This window comes from Alnus glutinosa, chromosome 12, assembly GCF_958979055.1.
Source record: "Alnus glutinosa chromosome 12, dhAlnGlut1.1, whole genome shotgun sequence".
Classification (NCBI taxonomy): Eukaryota; Viridiplantae; Streptophyta; class Magnoliopsida; order Fagales; family Betulaceae; genus Alnus; species Alnus glutinosa.
In genome coordinates this window covers 10,964,403-10,982,751 of record NC_084897.1, presented here as the reverse complement: position 1 = coordinate 10,982,751, position 18,349 = coordinate 10,964,403, and the positions used below count along the sequence as shown (strand labels likewise).

Sequence of the window (18,349 nt, the reverse complement as noted above, 5' to 3'; positions counted from 1 at the left end):
TGGTTCACATACTTCTCAATCACATTAATGAGTTCGGTCAAATTCTCAGGCATGTTGAGAGTAACATCGGTCATTAGGGGTCCTTCCACCCTCAATCCTTGGTAAAGAGCTGTATAAACCATTTAATCGATCGGATTATCCACCGTGAGCCTGGCTTGATTAAACTGGACTACATAATCCTTCATAGATTCACCTTCCTTCTGACGCACGGCCATCAGCTAGCTGGAGGGCTTCTTCCGCTTGCACCCGACCAGAAACTGGGTTAGGAATTTTAGTCCAAGATCTTCAAAGCTATCGATGGATCTCGAAGGGAGCTTCAAGAACCATTCTCAGGCAAAGCCGAATAGAGTGAGTGGAAAGGCTCTGCTTGCCAATTCCTGCGGTGTCCCCTAAAGATCTACATGCATCTTGCAGCTGTCGAGATGCTCAATTGGATCCTCAATCCCAGTATAAAGCTGAACACTCGGGATTTTGAACTTTTCGGGGAGTTGAACCGACATGATACGCTCGATAAACGGGGAAGATCTGTTCAGGAGATTATCGACTCAGGAACTCCTCCCCTTACCCTTCTGTTGAATCTCCTGTTAGAGTCTGTTGTATTTTTATTCATACTTCTCGTCAAGAGTGGCCATAGCCTTGTTGAGCCTTCTTTCTGCGAACGGAGGATTCACAACACCCTCTAGGGCACAATCCTCGCCTCTACCGGCGAGATGGTTTTCGACACCTCCTGCCTGTCGAGATTGATTATCCGTCCAACTCCTTTCGAGTGCTCTCCAGCTCTCCCTGTCTTCCTCTTCTTGTGTGTTGCTCTCTTCTTCACCATGCCCTTTGGATGCCTCGGGAACTCGTTCATCCGTCAGTCGCCTTTGTAAACAGAGGTTCTGTTGAGTTAGAACCTCCATGTTCCTAGACATTTGAGCTATTCGAGCTTCCATCTCAGCTGCATTCTGATGGGATGGACCTCGTGTCGAGGATTGTTTGCTCCTGAAGCTGTGGCTCTTGTTCACACCATTTCGGATATTTTTTGCGTAGTAAACGAAGCACACTTGCTAGTCGTTTCCCATAGACGAAGCCAATCTATTAGAACAGATCCCGGTTTGGCAACTTGTTAAGCTGCAAGAGCCTGCCTCCTAACCTGTAAAAGAGAAAACTGCGTCGGGGGGGGTGGGACCCGACAATCCCACTCTGATGCTTAAGTCAATATTATCTCAAGTGTATATCTCTTTTGTATGACAGAGAGCAATCAAATTGTACCTGCGTAGTTGTGTGGTATTTATAGACAGAGTGTCGAGAGTAGTCCTGTCTATTCATTGGACCACGTGTCGGGTTTGGAGCATTGTCAACAATCCAGATTGTGGGATCGTGGTACATGCTCCACAATGATCATGCAATCGGTCTTTAACCAGCTGTAGATCGTGGGGCACCTTCCATGATAATTGCTATGGTGCAGGTCGTGGAGTCAGTTTTCAACCGATTCTAGATCGTGGTATGTGCTCCACAATTATCTCCAAGTCGGTTAAATCTGGGGCTCGGTATTATACCGATTCGGGGTAAGATGACCTTGGTAAAATATTATTATGAACTGTTGGGCTTTGCCACTGACGAGCCCAATGGGTCTGGTTCTGGTAATTTGTTGTTGGGCCTGGTTGAGCCAAAGCCCAGCCCATTCGGCAGGGTCAGGATAATTTCCCAACAGCAATGATATGATGACAGTTCTATATGCATAGTCTTATTTATTGGTGCCTTGAAACTTTAACTCGTGATACGGTCTTGATATTTATTGGTACTGTGAGACTCTAACTAATAATACAGTCTTGATATTTATTAGTGCCGTGAGACTCTAACTCGTAATACGGTCTTGATATTTATTGGTGTCGTGGGCCTCTAACCATCTCCGGTCTTGCTTTTATTAGTGTCGTGGCCCTCTAACCCTCGGTCTTGCTTTTTTTCAATTCATTAATCACAACAACATGCATAAAATGCAATGTTCCATTCACACACATACAAATAAATAAACCTGTAAACATGATATTATAGAAATCAGCATCACTCTCAATAAGTAATTTATACTTACAGTCTTTTCCTGCTTCAGAGAATATTCACACAAGTATTCACTGCAATACAGTTTTGTACATGTGATAGTGTGTTAGTACAAATCGCTAAGAATATTATTTTATCATCTTTGTTACTTTTGATTCCTAAACAACTTAACATAGCCTCCTAATATCACTTGGATATTATAACAACCAATAAATTTAGGCTGGTTGCATGACCACAGATTTTCATGTGGGCATTATTACGAGATTTAATTAATTAACGCCTAAAATACCTACAAAGTAAAACAAGCATCACAACAGCATTAGTATGCTAAAAATGTAATATTCTTTTTATGAAAATAAACATAACAATCCCATAAACAACGAGTATATTATTTTTAAAACACATAGGCGGCATAACGGCATAAATATAAATAATCCCTATTTTATCTCTTTATAAAATTTAGGAATAACGTCACAAAAGGGTATCGAATTATACGTCATTTTGAGATAAGGGTACTGAACTAATAAACGTCTCAAACTGGGGTATTCAAGTTTCCAAACGTCTCACTTAAGGGTACTCCGTTAGGATTTGCTGTTAAATCCTAACGGAGTACCCAAAATACCCCTATTTTTTTGAGAAAAAAAAATGCTAGGATCTAGGTGTTAGTCAGAATTTAACAGAATTTGCAAAAATACTCATGCCTGAATCTTTGAAAAAATTTATAATTTTTTTTTTTAAATAAACACATGGGTATTTTGGAAATTTTTGCAGGATTTAACAGCAAATCCTAACGGAGTGCCCTTAAGTGAGACGTTTGGAGACTTGGATACCCCAATTTGAGACGTTTGCTAGTTCAATACCCTTATCTCAAAACGGCGTATAATTCAATACCCTTTTGTAAAGTTATCCCTAAAATTTAATTTGACAAAACAACAACATTAGTGAACTAATACTTAAACATATTTTTATAATTTTGAGCAGCGTAACGGCGCTTTTATAAAATACTTAATTTTACTTGGGCATTATAACAACGTATTTATAAAATAAATACATTATTTTGAAAGTACCCTTTTTTAAGCACAATAAACTTTAAACCTTAAATAACTCAATAACTTTAAAATCATAATAACAAAAAACTAAGGCTTAAAATCGTACCCAAAATATCACCAACAAGGTTGGGATATTTTTAAACCAAGGTAGAGAGAGAGGGAGCTTGCTGAGAACCTTTATTTCTATTCCTCCTAGAGTTGGCCGAGAGAGAGAGAGAGAGAGAGAGAGAGAGAGAGAGAGAGAGAGTGCTGCTCTTTTCCTTTTTCTTTTCTGTCGTTCTGCTAACAAAGAACCGAGAGAAAGTGTTTATGTTTAAGTGAATCAAACTCACTACTACCCTTGAGAGAAATAGAGAGTTTTGAGAGGATTCTTGGCCATGGGTTTCACCACTGGCCGAGAAACACAATGAGGGTGAGAGAAGAGGGTTTCCTTTTTCTTTTTCTATTACAAGCCAAGACTAGAACAGAGAGAAAGAAGAGAGCTTTGCTGGACCTACTACTGCCGAGAGACAACAGAGAGAAGAGAGAGTTTTGGAGCTGCAATGATCGAAAGATAGAAAAAGGGAACTTTTCTTCTTCTTTTTCTTTGATGTGACCGAAATAGAAAAAAGAAGAAACAGAGAAGAGTTTTGAGAGGACTTCTCCTTTCTTGTTTCTTTCTTTGCTTTTGATGCTGCTTACAAAGAAGAGGATGGGCTGCTAGGAATTGAGAGCAACAGTGAAGAAGAAGGATACGTGAACTGAAGGGGGTGCACCCTTCTATTTATAGAAACCGCAAACGGTTTGGATCACTTTAGGAGGAATTTGATCAAGGGCTAGGGAAGCAGTAGCTGGTTGTTGAGTCACTTGTGTAATGAGCTGTTACGATGAGTCATTCATATAATCATGATTCTACAAAAATTAGAGGATAGCTATGCGGCAAAGCTCATCTTCTGCATAAATATGGTGATCGAGCGCCAGGCATTGGCGATCGAGCGTTAGGTAGATCGATCTTCGGGTATCGAGGATCGAGCATCGTGTAAATCGATCGCCCATTTATGAGGATCAATCGTCGTGTGGATCGATCGCCAATCTCCAGATTAATTATTTGTAATATTGTATCTTAAAGTTTAAGGCCCGTTAAACTTATTTAATCAATTTAGAACTATACATGTGCCTCAAATATTACTAAATATTCAATCCTATAAATATTCATATCAAATATCACTATCAAAAAAAAAAAAAAAACTATGAAATTAGTGACGTGTCAACAATAATGTACTTTGACACGTCACTAATTAGTGACGTGTTAAAAAGTAACACCTCACTAAAATAATTAGTGGCGTGTGGAATCTGACATGCCACTAAATTTTGTGACGTGTCTAATTGGCACGCCACAATTTAGTTGGCGTGTCACAAAGACACGCCACAGAAGCCACTATAATTAGGGTGAAGAAATTTCGGTCAATTTAAATGTCCCGCACTTTCTATAATTTTTATTTAAAAAGGCTTTTCATTTCTCTTTTAAGTCTTCTGTACCTTTTCATTTCTCTCTCTTTTAAGGTACAAGAGACATTTTCTTCCTTCTTCTTTTCATCTTTTCCATGGCCACCGATAGTTTTTTTTCTCTCTCTCTCTCTCTCTCTCTCTCTCTGCAGTGCAGTTTCTCTCTGGCCACCACAAGCATCGCCAATTTCCAAGCCCAGAAATGTGTGGGTAGGTAAGGTTCTAGTGATTTCTCTATGGTTATTTAAATTTCTCTGCTCGTTTCTATTTAGTGTCTTGATTGATTTTGGGGTTTGTGGAAGGAGAAGAAGTTCAATGTTCTTGAGGTTAAAGGCATCTACTTTTGCAAAGTTAAAATGTTTTACTTTGTAATTTTTGGTCTTAATTTCAGTGGGTATTGGGTGATTAGTCGAATGCATTTTTTCTCTGTACAAAATCGGTCAAGATGGAGATAGAGAGAATTGAGAGGTGGAGAAGCACATTTTTGGGGCTCACGCATAGCAGGTATAAGGTTTGTTTTCGGTTTGCTTTGTTTTTCATGGTATGGGTTTGATTCCTTGTGTTGGGTTTTCCTTGGGTTGGTTTAATTTCATGGATTTAGAAGACCAACAGATGTACAGCTTCAAGCACTGCCCATTGGAATTGCTTTTGCACTTTGAATCTTTCTTTTCTTTTTTTCTTTTTTGTGAACATGTTATATTTTCTGGGTAAATATAGTTGGTATATATATTTTGGGAATTTTTATTTTATTTTTTTAAATTCATTTAGCGGCACTAAATCCTAAATACTAACCGATTGATTAGTGACCTTCTAAGAAGGTCACTGATGGCAGGCCACTAATGTTTAGTGACCTTTCAACCATCTTGGAAGGCCACTAAAAATCAACCACAAAAAGTCCATATTTTTGTAGTGTATTAACAAATATTTATTCTTGTAAATATTCATATATTCTTTTGTATTATCATAGGTCTTAAATTTCAATTTAAGACGTAATATTTTATGTCTTAAAACCTGGAGCACTACATGATGTATTCACCTTTTGGTTCTGTATTCTTGGTTGATCCTCAAAGAGCTTTCAGGGAATGCTTTAAAATTGCTATTTCTTAGATCTCTCTCTTTTCTTTTTCTTTTCTTTTTCTTTTTCTTTTTTTTTTTTGGGATTTCTGCTCTTGGAAGTATTCCTATTTCTTCTTCTCTTGAATTTCCTGGTTTGTTGCATTTTAGATTGTATGCCTTTAGGAGAACCTGTTTTATGCTCCTATGTACCAATTATGTCAATGTCCCCCCTAAACAAGTAGAAAACTTGTTTCAAATTATCTTTAATAGCCTTGAATTATATTTTGGATGTACCTGTGGTGTTGAGGTTGCTGCAAAGATACATGTGGTGTTGAGGTTGAAGGCATATATTAGTATCTAATAAATTTCAGTTTTACTTTTTTCTTATTTGATAAGTTGTTTGAATTTTGTTTTTATAATTTGTAACATTGTCGTATTTGATAAATTGTTGATTATGTTTTTTTTTTTTTCCACTTAATGTAGACTCAAGTCGTGGATGGTAATTCAACTACGCCTAGTCTATTAGATAGTACTATGCCTCCCGATAGTACTATGCCTCACATTGGTAATGATAATGTTAAATGTGTTGGGGTTGGGTCTATAGCAACTGTTGGCACTCAAAATCCTAGTTCAGTTCTCCCACCAAAACCTTAAAAACCTGAGCAAACATCAAAGGTTTGGGAACATTTTACCAGGTTATAGAAGAGTGATCCCGAGGATCCTAAATCACAATGCAATCATTGTAAGAAATTGTTTAATTGTCACACTAAAAGGCTAGGTACTTCATCCATGCTATTCCATTTGAAGAACAGTTGCAAAAAAAATATTCTGATAGGTTTGATAAGTCTCAATCAAAGCTGAGTTTTGAGGCTAAGAGGGAAGGACAAGTGGCAGAGAGCAAAGGATCAATGGGTAATATTGTGATTGCGAAATATAATGCTAAAAAAATAAGGGTAGCAATTTCTAAGATGATAATTGTGAATGAGTTGCCATTTAGGTTTGTGGAAGGTGAAGGGTTTCAGGAGTTCATGAAGACAGTTGAACCTAGGTTTTCAATTCATTCTCGTTATACTGTGATGAAGGATTGTGTTAAGCTCTTTATGTCTGAGAATGAAAAGTTAAGGGCAATGTTCTTGACAACCGGTACTCGGGTTTGTCTTAATTACATGTGTATCACCACTCATTTTATTAATAGTGATTGGAACTTACACAAAAGAATTTTAAACTTTGTTTAATTCCTAATCACAAAAGTGAGACCATTGGGCAGAAGATTGAGTCATGTATACTTGAGTGGGGTATTGGTAGCATTTTTTCACTATCACAGTTGACAATGCTTCTTCCAATGATACTGCTTTGGATTACTTGAAGAGGAGAACTGCTCATAATATTAGAGAATCAGTTTATGCATGTGAAGTGTCATGCACACATACTAAATCTTATTGTGTCTGGGCGTTTAAAAGAGGTTGATGACTCCATTGTGAAGGTTAGAAGTGCGATGAAATATGTGAAGTATTCTCCTGCAAGATTTGAGAAGTTTAAGTTTTGTATGGAAAGAGAAAAACTTACTTTCAAGGGTTTGTTGTGTTTTGATGTTCCAACTAAATGAAACTCTACATTTAAGATGTTGGAAGGGCGTGTGTTGGATCCTTTTTTAAATTCATTGGCCCCAGGAGTGGTTGAAGCATTGGTATGTGCACAAAGTTGGTTAAGATTAAAATCCCTACTAGGTATTAGTTATGATACAGGAATGGTTAATGATGCTGAAAATTATAAGCTCGATTCATGTAAACTTTCTATTATTCACTTCTTAATTTATTTTGCTATTTACAAATTCTAATTATCGGTTTCAATTAAGATTGTAATTCTTTTTTTTTTCTTCATTCTTTGTAAAAATAACTTTGTAGAATATCAATATTTTATTTGAGGAGGATTAGGGACCTGAAGACGGAAGTTGCATTCTACTAGTATCTTTTATTTTTTTATGTAGCTTAAGTTTTATGTGTGCTACTAGGTTTGTTTGTGTTGTACTACTGGATTTGTTCATCTGTCTGGGTTTGCTTGTTTGGATGGGTTGCTGCACTAGGGGTGCAGGCTATGGAGCTTGCTAGTTGCTGCACTTGTTTTAGATTCCTACTCTCTCTCTCTCTCTCTCTCTCTCTCTCTCTCCTTTTGTTTTAATTTTTTCACACGTGTGTTGTGTTTTTGTATGTTTGATGGGTGCAAGAGTTTCTCTTTGATCATTTGCTTATGTATTTCCCTCTTTCTTCAATTGGTCTTGTATCAGTTACAGAAATGTGGACAATTTTTTAATATTCAGGTTGCATTTAGAGTGAAATACATGGTCTTATCAACATCTAGGGAAGTTGGTTTTGTATAAACTTGCAAATGATACTTATTTTACATGATTAGAGATTTTGGAGATTTCTTCATGCTTTCCATGTAACCTTTGTAATGATTTGTGTAGACTTGTTTATTCGATGATAAGACAATTTTTGTCTTTCAAGATTTTAGTCACTATTTTTAGTCACTAGGCAAGCCATTTTTGTTCTCTGAATACATTAAAATGACAATATATAGTTTTTGACATCTATATGGGGCTTTAAGTTATTGAAATGGTGCCATGATTTTAGCATTAATATTGAAATGGTGCATGATTTAGTTATTAAAATGGGGCTTTTAGTTTTTGACATCTAATCAGGTTTATTTTTACCAAAAAAAAAAAAGTAGTTTTTTTTTAAAAAAAAAAAAAAACAGTATCTTTTATTTTTTTACAAAACAATTCCAAAAAAATTACATAAATGCTATTCACAAAAATAAAAAAAGAAGCAAAAACAACCCACCCTGCCCCAAATCCTCCCCGATACAACACATTTTTAGCCGCCACAGGTAGGGTTTTCCAAACCCGCACCCTGTGGATTCGGGTGCCAAAAATGCAAAAATCCGCCCCGATCCAACCCGTGCACAGGAACAATAGGCATGGCACCTAGTGAGTGCTTAAACTCGCATTCACCCGTGTGAAAGGAGAAAATGTAACGTGTACTGTAACAAGGTAAGAGGGAGAAAATGCGTTGAGATTTGTAAAGAAGGGCGAAAGAGGAAAAAGATAATTGTTTAGGAGCTCACGTGTAAGAAAATAAGAGTGAAAGAATGAGGAAGAAATGGCCGAGCGGCCAAAGGGGGAGAGTGTATAAGGCCCACGATGAGGACCAGTCAATTTTTGCCAGTAGAAAAACCGACCCACCACCAGAGGGAAGGGAGGTCGGGAGGAAGAGAAAGGCAACGACAGTCGGGGAAGGTTCCGTAGTACTGAGAGGCCAAGTTGCGGAAATATGGTGAAGTAGAAGGGAAACCAGATAGGGGAATGAGGGGAAAAGAGAAGGAAGAGGGAAGATGAAGGAGGCCATCGAGCACAACACTTGAATGCTATCAAACAAGGTTCCAGCTTTCTAACCCGTTGAGAATGCGCTTATGATGAAGCATGCAATACTTCTTACAATACACTCTTCTTTTTTCCCTAAAAAAAAAAAAGCACTCTTGTATGCATCTGAGTTATATGTTTTCATGAATCAACTCTAATAGACACTTAAAAGCTTGGTTTTTCTTTTGGTGCAAACAATAGGGGATTCCAACAGTCTATTTTTGAATGAATGTTGATTTGTAAGAAAAAAACTTTTTACATTACAAAAAAAAAAAAAACTAATAACTAGTAATTCAATTCTCTCATCTGAAACAAAAATTGACTTTTAACAATTTAGTATCCAGGAGGATCAGGATGCCATGAAAATGAGCCAGGATGGGAGAGCATTGTGAGAGAAACCAGAGCACTAAACAAAAGCAAGGAGGCTACACATGATTATATGTGCAACTGTGATACCCCCTGGTCAGCAAAACCTGGCTTCAAAGATGGCTGAGGAGAGGTTTCATTGGGGTTGATACTTTTACCAGTAGGCGGCAAGCACCTTTTTGAAAAAAAGGCAGCAATATTTTTTGCCCTCCCGACACCCTTTTCTGGCAATTGAAAAAAGAAAGCTCAATTAGTATCAGAGAAATAAATCCTTCGGATGAAATCAAGGCGATCCAAATTAGTGCACAAGTACCTGGCGACAAGCCAAGCTTGTCCAAAATTTCTTTCTTGACCTGCATCACAAGATAAATCATACGTTCAGCAATTCATAACCAACTCTTTTATTTGAAAGCCGAGAAGCAGTATCTTATTGAATGCTGGTTTTCTCTTCATGGGATTCCTTGAGGACCAAAACTAAATAAGATTCAGGAGGCCTTTCGGGCCCTAGTGTGGGCGAAAACTGATGGAAGTGCTTTATTAGGTAATTGGGTTGCATGCGATTCAATCCTATTCAACCGCCTGCCTCTTTCCCTCTTTCATTTTGTTGGATCAGTTAATGCAACTTGCAAACCCTGACCAATGTCCAATGTGCCACAACAAACTATGCATAGACTGAGCTTAGTCGGAGTCAAAGATATGAAACAAATAATCATACACCAGCAATGCATGTGCATCACACATGCAACTTACATCAAGGGACAAAATCTCCATTATTCCAATGAGAAAAGGAAAGTCATTTTTTTAAGGGTAATTAGAATTATGGGACTTAAAATATCAAGGTGTTTTATCCATTAGTCAGAGATGTAAAAATCTTATAAACATATAATTTATCTTAACTTTGCATTAAAATACAATATCCCAATTTTTATTCATTTAGTAATTTTTGTCCTATAATGTGTTGTGGGAATTTGAAATTAACCAAAGATATTCAGCAGGTAGTAGATTGTTAACTGTCTGTGAGTTGGAAGAGATTTCCAAGGTCAATTTTCATATAAAAGAGAATTAATAAAGAACTCTTTCAGTCTCATGTTCTCTCAGTTTTTTTAGCTTGAGGTCAATTTGTCTTTTTACATGGTGGACACAAAAGTGGGGAATTCACTTTATAGTAGTATGGATATATCAATCCGATCCCTTCGCCAAAAATCTCTATTTTCATAATTATTTCCAGATGCTTGGAAAAATGCATGCACGAGGGTATCCTCGCCCTCACCATGCAGAAAAGGTATCACTGACCTGCCAGCGGTTATCCACAAAATCTGATATCTCACGAACTTTACTTCTTAACAGAGACTTTGAAGCAGCAGGGAACTTCTGCTGCAAAGATTCTACAACCTTACTGATGCCCTGTGGGGATGACTGAATTGCAGACACCTGAGAAATCCCAAGACTACTGTTAGTACCCAAGGATTGCACATCATCAAAATAAAATCAAGGGCAAGAACAAAATATCTAAAATTATCACTATTCCTTCCTGACATTTCTTAGTATCAGTAAGCTGCAGAAAAAATAACATTTTTCTCATCAATGTACGATTTTACATCTTGAATGAAGTGCAGAACTTACAATTGTTGGTAAGTCTGATTCTGTTATAGCATTCACAGTTGAGATTGGTGTGCTGCTGCCCTTGAAACCTGACAGGCAGGCTTCTTGATCCTCGTCTTGGATGTTTTCAATTGATATCTCTACAGGTGGGACATCAGGGAAAACACGCATGCTCAGAGCTTGCAAACACATCTGCTCCAGCTTAGGAGTACCACTAAGATCCTCAGCCATTAACAAAGCAGCCTTCTCATGCATCAAATTTAATATAATCAAGGGCTGGTTTTTCCGAAGAGCATGCTCTGTCAAATTGTTTAGATATTTTTGCTGTCGAAGCAATGAGCAGAACTCATCTCTCTTTGAGTTTTGTTTACAATTAGGTGAGCTTCTGGCCTCCTCAACTGCAACATCGGTTTCCATTCTGTCAACTTGTACTCCCTGCATGCACAAAACAAACAAGTTTTGAAGAAGTATTTTTAAATTGGCTTTGATATTGCAAGAAAGAACAGATCCTAGAGATAATGAGCATTTAGGTGTTCTCAAGGTGATTGAACTTATGGCTAGATCTTAGTCCCTTGGGGTCACATAAACAAACAGTGAATTTCAAGTGACAATCCCATTCTCTACATTCTTCAGTTCCAATTCGTATTTCAAAATTTTGAAGTTGTCACATCTTTATGTCTTTTATTATCCACAAGCATCACTGTGAATCTCAGTGAAGTTGCAGTAAAATAGAATTCAAACATGCAAAGAACTTTTGAGACCCTAACAGAGTAAACTAGACACATTTCAAATATTTCCATGAAGCTAATGCATAAATGTGCTTCAATGAGCTCCCACATTTCATGATTCAAGTATTGAACATCTCATTTCCCCTTCCCCTTCCTCTTCTCCTTGTACTTGCTTAGATAAAAAAAAAAGTATTGAACATCTCACACATTATAGTATCTTCTTGTTACCTCATACTTGATGAAATACCTTATATAGGGTGACTTTTATTTGCAATTTTAATTCATTTTCACTTCTTTCATAATTCTAGAAGGAAAATATTGTTATATTTGATATTATGATATAACAAGATGGATCAAATTTGAAATGCCCATGTAGTTAGAAATTCGAATAAATGTACAAGCAAGAGTTTTCTTAATGTGGTTTTAATCAATGCAAGTAGTCTAGAAACAAAAGTGGACTCCAATATTCAACTTCTCTGAGAAAAAGATAAAGAAAATGTAAAGAAGTAGAAGTTTGTAGCCACTTGATTTAATATCTTCTGCAAGATGTTTTCGCTTGTAGTTAGAACCAATGACACTATATTAACAATGGATAAGGGTAAGAATGACTCTAATAACTTCAAAAATAGCACATGAGGGCACTTTGGGAAATGTGGTTGTCATTCTGCACATCAAAGTACTTTTGCAACCTGGATACTATGTTAACAAAACCACCAAATCAGGGTATGGATCATCCATAAACATATTAACAGTGGACCAATACAAACACGATTCTTTAATCTTTTTTGGAAGGGGAAGTAGGATGAAGAGGAAGTATGTTGCACATTAAAATGCAGCATCTCAACTGTCAGCTCATACCTCATTTTCTGAGAGATACCCATCAGGTACAAAAAATCCATCTTCACTGTCGTCTTCTTCGTCAGCTCTTGAACATCCTTCCTCTAAACTTTCCTCTTCTTCATCTTTATCGCAATCTGAAAGACTTTCACCAGGATCCTCCTGGACAATTAGGATATCAGTTTTGCACATAATCTTTAGAATATTGATTAATTTAAATAACTTCATAGAAAGAAAGACAAGGATTTAATTCCATTAACAAAACTTTGACAGTACCTCTTCCCATTCCTCATCACTATCTTCATCATAATCCACATCTGGGTCCTTCTTAAAAGGATGGCGTGGGCCAACAACATGACTGAAAAGATAGATTAAAACACAGAAAATCAATCCCAAATTCAACCCCATAGCATTCTATGGGTCTAAGCAACACCCTAGGCGAGGCATCTCTGTTAAACCTTACAAGAGTACTTGTATATCAATTGTACCTTCTTGAGACAATACATTTTCAAAGACATGTCAAGAAAAGTGCAAGCTAGACTACAGGCACTCATATAATGTTAAAATTCAATTTCCAACTCTCACATCAAAGGCAGAAATAAAAAATCTAACTTTAAAATGACTCAGAAGAGCATATGCAATATGTTTCTAACAAAAATACACCAAATTTCAGAAGAGCATACATACATACGCTTATTCATCATCTTTTTCATTTATATGTTGTACCTGCATATACTGAAAACAAAGAATGGGAGGCTAGGACTTGAATGTCCCAACTGAATGATTAATTTAAGTCCCAACCACATCTTATATAACCACCAGAGGGATAGGCTTGGTGGTAAGGGACTCACTCCCATGTGGACATGGATTTGAGTCTCCATGATCCGTCTTGAAAGAGCACCTATGGATCCCCCACATTGTTGCCCCAGCGAGTAACGTGCTACTATGAATAGGAAGTTCAAGCTTCTGGTTACCCCCTTTTACCCTTTTGCTTAAAAAACACATGCACATATCTTATATATTCTCGTTTAATAGTTCAAAAGGCATACTTCAGAATTTATACAGTAAAAACTCATTGAAACATCTGTGATTGCTTTTTATAATCTTATTATTGAGCACCTCATCACTTTTTGGATATAATGTTGCAGAAGCTCCACATGTCCAATAGAAGTACAAAAGGACACCCACACAGACGACAAAAACATATAAAGCACTGAAGAGCAATTACTTTTCTGCTTCTCCTTGCTCATCATTACCCAGGGAATTCAAGCAGAGACATGCACACAAATAGATGAGAAATGCCCACCTATATTTACCTATCAAAACTTAACCCACTAATCAATTATTTGAAACAGAATACATTTGAAATTAAGCATGGCAAGCAGACAAGTAATCAGATTGTTAGATTCTACAAGAAAGCTTTTGTTAGAAAATTCTACTTTTATCCACACGATGTAAATATTCTACTAAGATCTATCTTAGTCTCACACAACAGAAGACAACGTCAAACTAATAGAACAGGAGCCTACCTTTTTTTACGCCAAATACCATAAAATGCAGGTCTATAGCTCTTATCAAACTGCAACAACTGCTTCCCCCGGTAACACTTATTGACATTGCAAAGAGAACTATCTGCATTAGCATGCAATGATCTTTCATCAGAAGTCTGTTCTCCCCATCCACATACAAGCTTATCTATGCCCAAGTCGTCATCATGAGCCAATCCTCTACTAGTTGAGAGCTTAAGCTCCTTAAATAGCTTAGTCTTAGGCTTCCAACGTATGCCCCAATGCTTCTTTCTGTTTGAACAGATAGAATGACCTAAGTGGCGCCAAGAAGACAAGTGTAACCTGCATAGTATATCAAACTTTAGTTCCAAGATTTTCAAGAATAACATGGCTCACAAAGTTAAATAGTATGATAAGGAAACACACTTGCGGATTTCGTCACCATTGATGACATCATTTGATGATAGGGCAGAGTCCATTGATAGAGTGACTGCATCAGGCATATTTCCACACTTTTTACTTGATGAATCAGATGTGATTGCTTTGGCAGAAGATTGGTCATTCTTGCATGATGGGCTAGTTTTGCTCCTTTTAAGAAAACGTTCCATGATTGAAGCCTGCTTTTGTATGGAAAGTTGCTTTTTCAGTTCAGCTTCTTCCTTTTCTCGACGCCTTTGATCCTTCTCAGCTTCCTCTTGCTGCTTCGAAGAAATACAAGTAAGACGCAGAAAAACAACTAAGCAGAAAGAGTTAGCAAAAGTTAAGTCAGCAATATATACCCTAATGGGCATGATACCAGTATATTAGGAATAGGATAAACTTCTCTATTTAGATCCATATCAAATATTTCAGCTCATTTTCATGACAGAACATTAATCCACAAGCTCTCTGCAAACAAATGAAAAGCTTGTTCTGTACAAAAAACATTTGCACCTATGGGAGACTTCTTTTTTTGTTTCTTTGTTTTTAACTATTGTAACCTTGCAGATAATTATGATCTACAAACTCAAGCAACATATCTTGTCACAGTAAAGATCTACAAAGAAAGCAGCTGACACCATAACTAAATCCCATAAAAAAAAAAAATAAAAAAAAAAACTGCACTTACAGTTTGCCCTTTCTCCTTTTGAAGTTCACGTTCCATTCTTTTCTTCTCTTTTTCAGCTTCTCTTTTATTTCTCTCCAATTCTTTAATTAGCAATTTCTCTTCTCGTTTTGCTTCCTTTTCAGCCCTACACAGCAAATTCAGGGAAAAATATTAAAAAATAAATTAAAGCACCAAAACTTATAGATCCACTGCAGATACATACATGTCTACCCCATTTTTCTGTAACAGCTTATCCATATATGAACGTATTTCTGCTTCATTATGCACCTTAACAAGCTTTTCCAATGCCTTTTCCAGGTTGTGCTCATAATTCTTATCAGTCTCTGACTTTTGTAATGCTGTCATCATTCCTGAAATATGCCACAAACTCTATTAGAGCGTAATACCTAAGTGTGGATAGAGAAGTAATCAACAGGAGTTTAAGGAATTACAAAAGTTTTACTATACACCTAAATATATAGATATAAAACTCTTGCTTTAACCACTCTATAAGCCCCTCTCTTCCATTTGTATGGAGATTTAAAACTGTTGCATTTACCTTTTGTCCAATAAATGAGGGATCACCATTTCTCTTGCTTGTGGCTTGTCAATTCCCAAAATGTTTGAAAATATACAAAACTTCAAATCTTCAACTATTGTGATGATCATCACATGCAAGAATCGAGCCTCCCAAAGAGGAAGCATTCTTAAGACTGTCCGAAAATCCAACCCCAATAATAAAAATATAGACCAAGTGCAGATGAAAGTTCAACATGGCAAGGCAGCAATTTTTTGTTCTCCAAAAATCTCTACACACTCTTTATATCATTATTCCATTCATTTTCTCTCTTGCCTCGTTTGAAGAACATGGAATGCTTTTCTCCATCCACAATCACCCCTCCCCCCTTTTTCTTGCACATTTCTTCCTTTAATTTTTCAAGAAAAAATATTCTATTCAATCAAAAAATTCTATTCAAGGTCACTCACTATAATACGCAACATATAAATGCCCCACAACCCAAGGCATATTACCAATCTCAAACCCCCTTTACTCTGCTTTAAAAATTCTACACCAATTTTCAACATAACTCGATTATAGTTTTTGACAAACAAGAGACTTTTACCATTGCACATAAGTACAAGCCAATCCTTCTTATGGCTACCACCTTCATAAACTTCAACCACAAGCAATGAATAAGAATAAACAGGACAAAAGATAACCTCACGTTTCTCCATTCTGAATATGTAATGTACTCAAAGCATATTGAATAAACAAATGAAGCCATATATTTAAGGACTCAGACTTACCAGAAACTGTGACAATCCTCTCATGGATCTTTTTGCGGCATGTGCGCCTAAAATTCAAGGTTACACGCATAGATTTTGGAACCAACTTCATATCCCTTGTCTATAAAATAATCAAAAAAATCAATTAGTGCACCAGCAGAGAGTAGATACACCAAATAAACACAAAGATTGGCAGTCAACAAAGTTACATGTGCTACATAGGCATTGAAAGCAGGTGAACAGTGAGCAATGCAATCTCCCATAAGATTTGCTAAAAGGTGACAACAAATAAGAATGGTGGAACACAAGAAATAATACTGAGTACACCCAACAAACTCAGGACATTGCAAAACAAGTAAATTCTAGTGTTATCCAATACTCTGCAAGTCAAAGGACAACAAAGATCAAAAGAGCTTGATAAACAGTAGAGTGAAAAAAGAAAAAGAAAAAGAAAAAAAAATTATATCAAATCTCCAATAGAAGCTACAGAACTTATTATTACCCATTTGACACTTTGATAAAGAACAAGAAAGACAAACACATACAAAGAATAAAAATAAATTAATGAAACTATTCACCTCCCAACCCAATTACATATATCCACATTTCAGGCATACCAATTAACAGGACAATCTCAAAAAGATTTACATAGACATCAAAATTAAAGCAGAGACGAAGTCGATTGCCTCCCTACACCAGATTATATCCGACCAATAAGCATACTACCCCGCGAACAAGCAAAGTTTGAGACTATCACAGACCCATAGTAAAGAAAAATGACGAGACATCCAGAAATAAACAAGAAAATTAACAGAAATTAAGGACACAGAACGAAAAATAACAAAAATTAAGCCGCGAGACACAGAATGAAAAATAAAACAAACCCGTTAAGACATAAGCAAGCAAGAAACTGTTCAGGCCATCATCTCCCAACAGAAAATTAAACATACCCAATTGCAAACCGCCAGAATCCAAAAAAAAAAAAAAAACCAGCAAGCAAAAATGTCAAAAATCCATAACCAAGCAAGAAAGTTCAAAAACCAACAATACATCAGACATGCAGAACAATCAACAAATCAACCAAGAAACTTCCATCCCAACACCAAATCAAACACAATGCACGGCATACACCCAAAGGGTGGAACAAACCCATTACGCAAAAACAAACGAAAAACGAAGAGAAGACCCAAACTATCACCTCCCAACACCAAAGGCACGCCTCGGACTCGTCCTCCAGCACATCCGCCTCCGCATTGGGCACCCCGTACATCACCCTCTGCCCCACAAATAGCACACTGCTCTTCACCGACGCCACCGTGACCCCACTCCCCTTCGCCTTCTCGTGAATCTCTTCCACGAGCTTTGACAATGGAAGCTCGCTCTCCTCCATCAACGCCACCACCACCGCATTGACCGAACTGCACAGACCCAGATCGAAAACCACTCTTTTTTCCTTCAATTCCTTGTAGTATCTGAACAACCCGTCGAGTTCTACGCGCAGAGCCTCGATCTGGGCCGCTTTGTCCTCAGGTTTTGGGGGCACTTGTGCCAAAGACGCTCTCTTTCGCTTCTGGGGCTTTCTGGGTCGATCCTGACCGTTCATTTCCTGGCCCTTTGGGTCCTCATCCACGTCGATTACCACGGACTCTACCATTTCCGACCCTAACGAAAAACCCTAGGCCCAGAAATCACTGCTTGAATCAAAACGCACAAAGAAACCAGGGATTGGTGCTCAAGAAAGAAGAAAACTGATTTGGGTTTCCCAGACTTTTGCTCTCACAGAGAAATGCTCTGGTTTTACTTTCTGAATTCTTTTTTTCTTTTTCTTTTCCTTTCTCCTTCTCTTCTGTTGGGTGTGAAAAGGATGAGAGACAATCGGTGAGGTG

The 18,349-nt window shown here is 37.2% G+C and overlaps 1 protein-coding gene and 1 long non-coding RNA gene across 2 annotated transcripts; one reads left to right on the top strand and one right to left on the bottom strand.

The window, feature by feature from the left end:
- The first annotated feature begins 4,685 nt into the window (after window positions 1–4,685).
- LOC133883137 (uncharacterized) lies at window positions 4,686–11,270 on the top strand. Its single transcript, XR_009902820.1, has 3 exons — window positions 4,686–4,788; window positions 4,966–5,078; window positions 11,163–11,270. It is a non-coding gene; the product is annotated as an uncharacterized LOC133883137 (long non-coding RNA).
- Window positions 9,265–18,349, bottom strand: LOC133883136 (chromatin assembly factor 1 subunit FAS1). The gene is made up of 12 exons (XM_062322358.1): window positions 17,662–18,349; window positions 16,485–16,584; window positions 15,400–15,547; window positions 15,198–15,321; window positions 14,516–14,787; window positions 14,111–14,431; window positions 12,858–12,939; window positions 12,603–12,743; window positions 11,038–11,451; window positions 10,708–10,845; window positions 9,728–9,767; window positions 9,265–9,638 (listed from the first exon to the last, which is right to left on the bottom strand). Exons 1-12 carry the CDS (start codon window positions 18,115–18,117, stop codon window positions 9,484–9,486), a joined length of 2,391 nt encoding a protein of 796 aa, XP_062178342.1. The 5' UTR covers window positions 18,118–18,349; the 3' UTR covers window positions 9,265–9,483.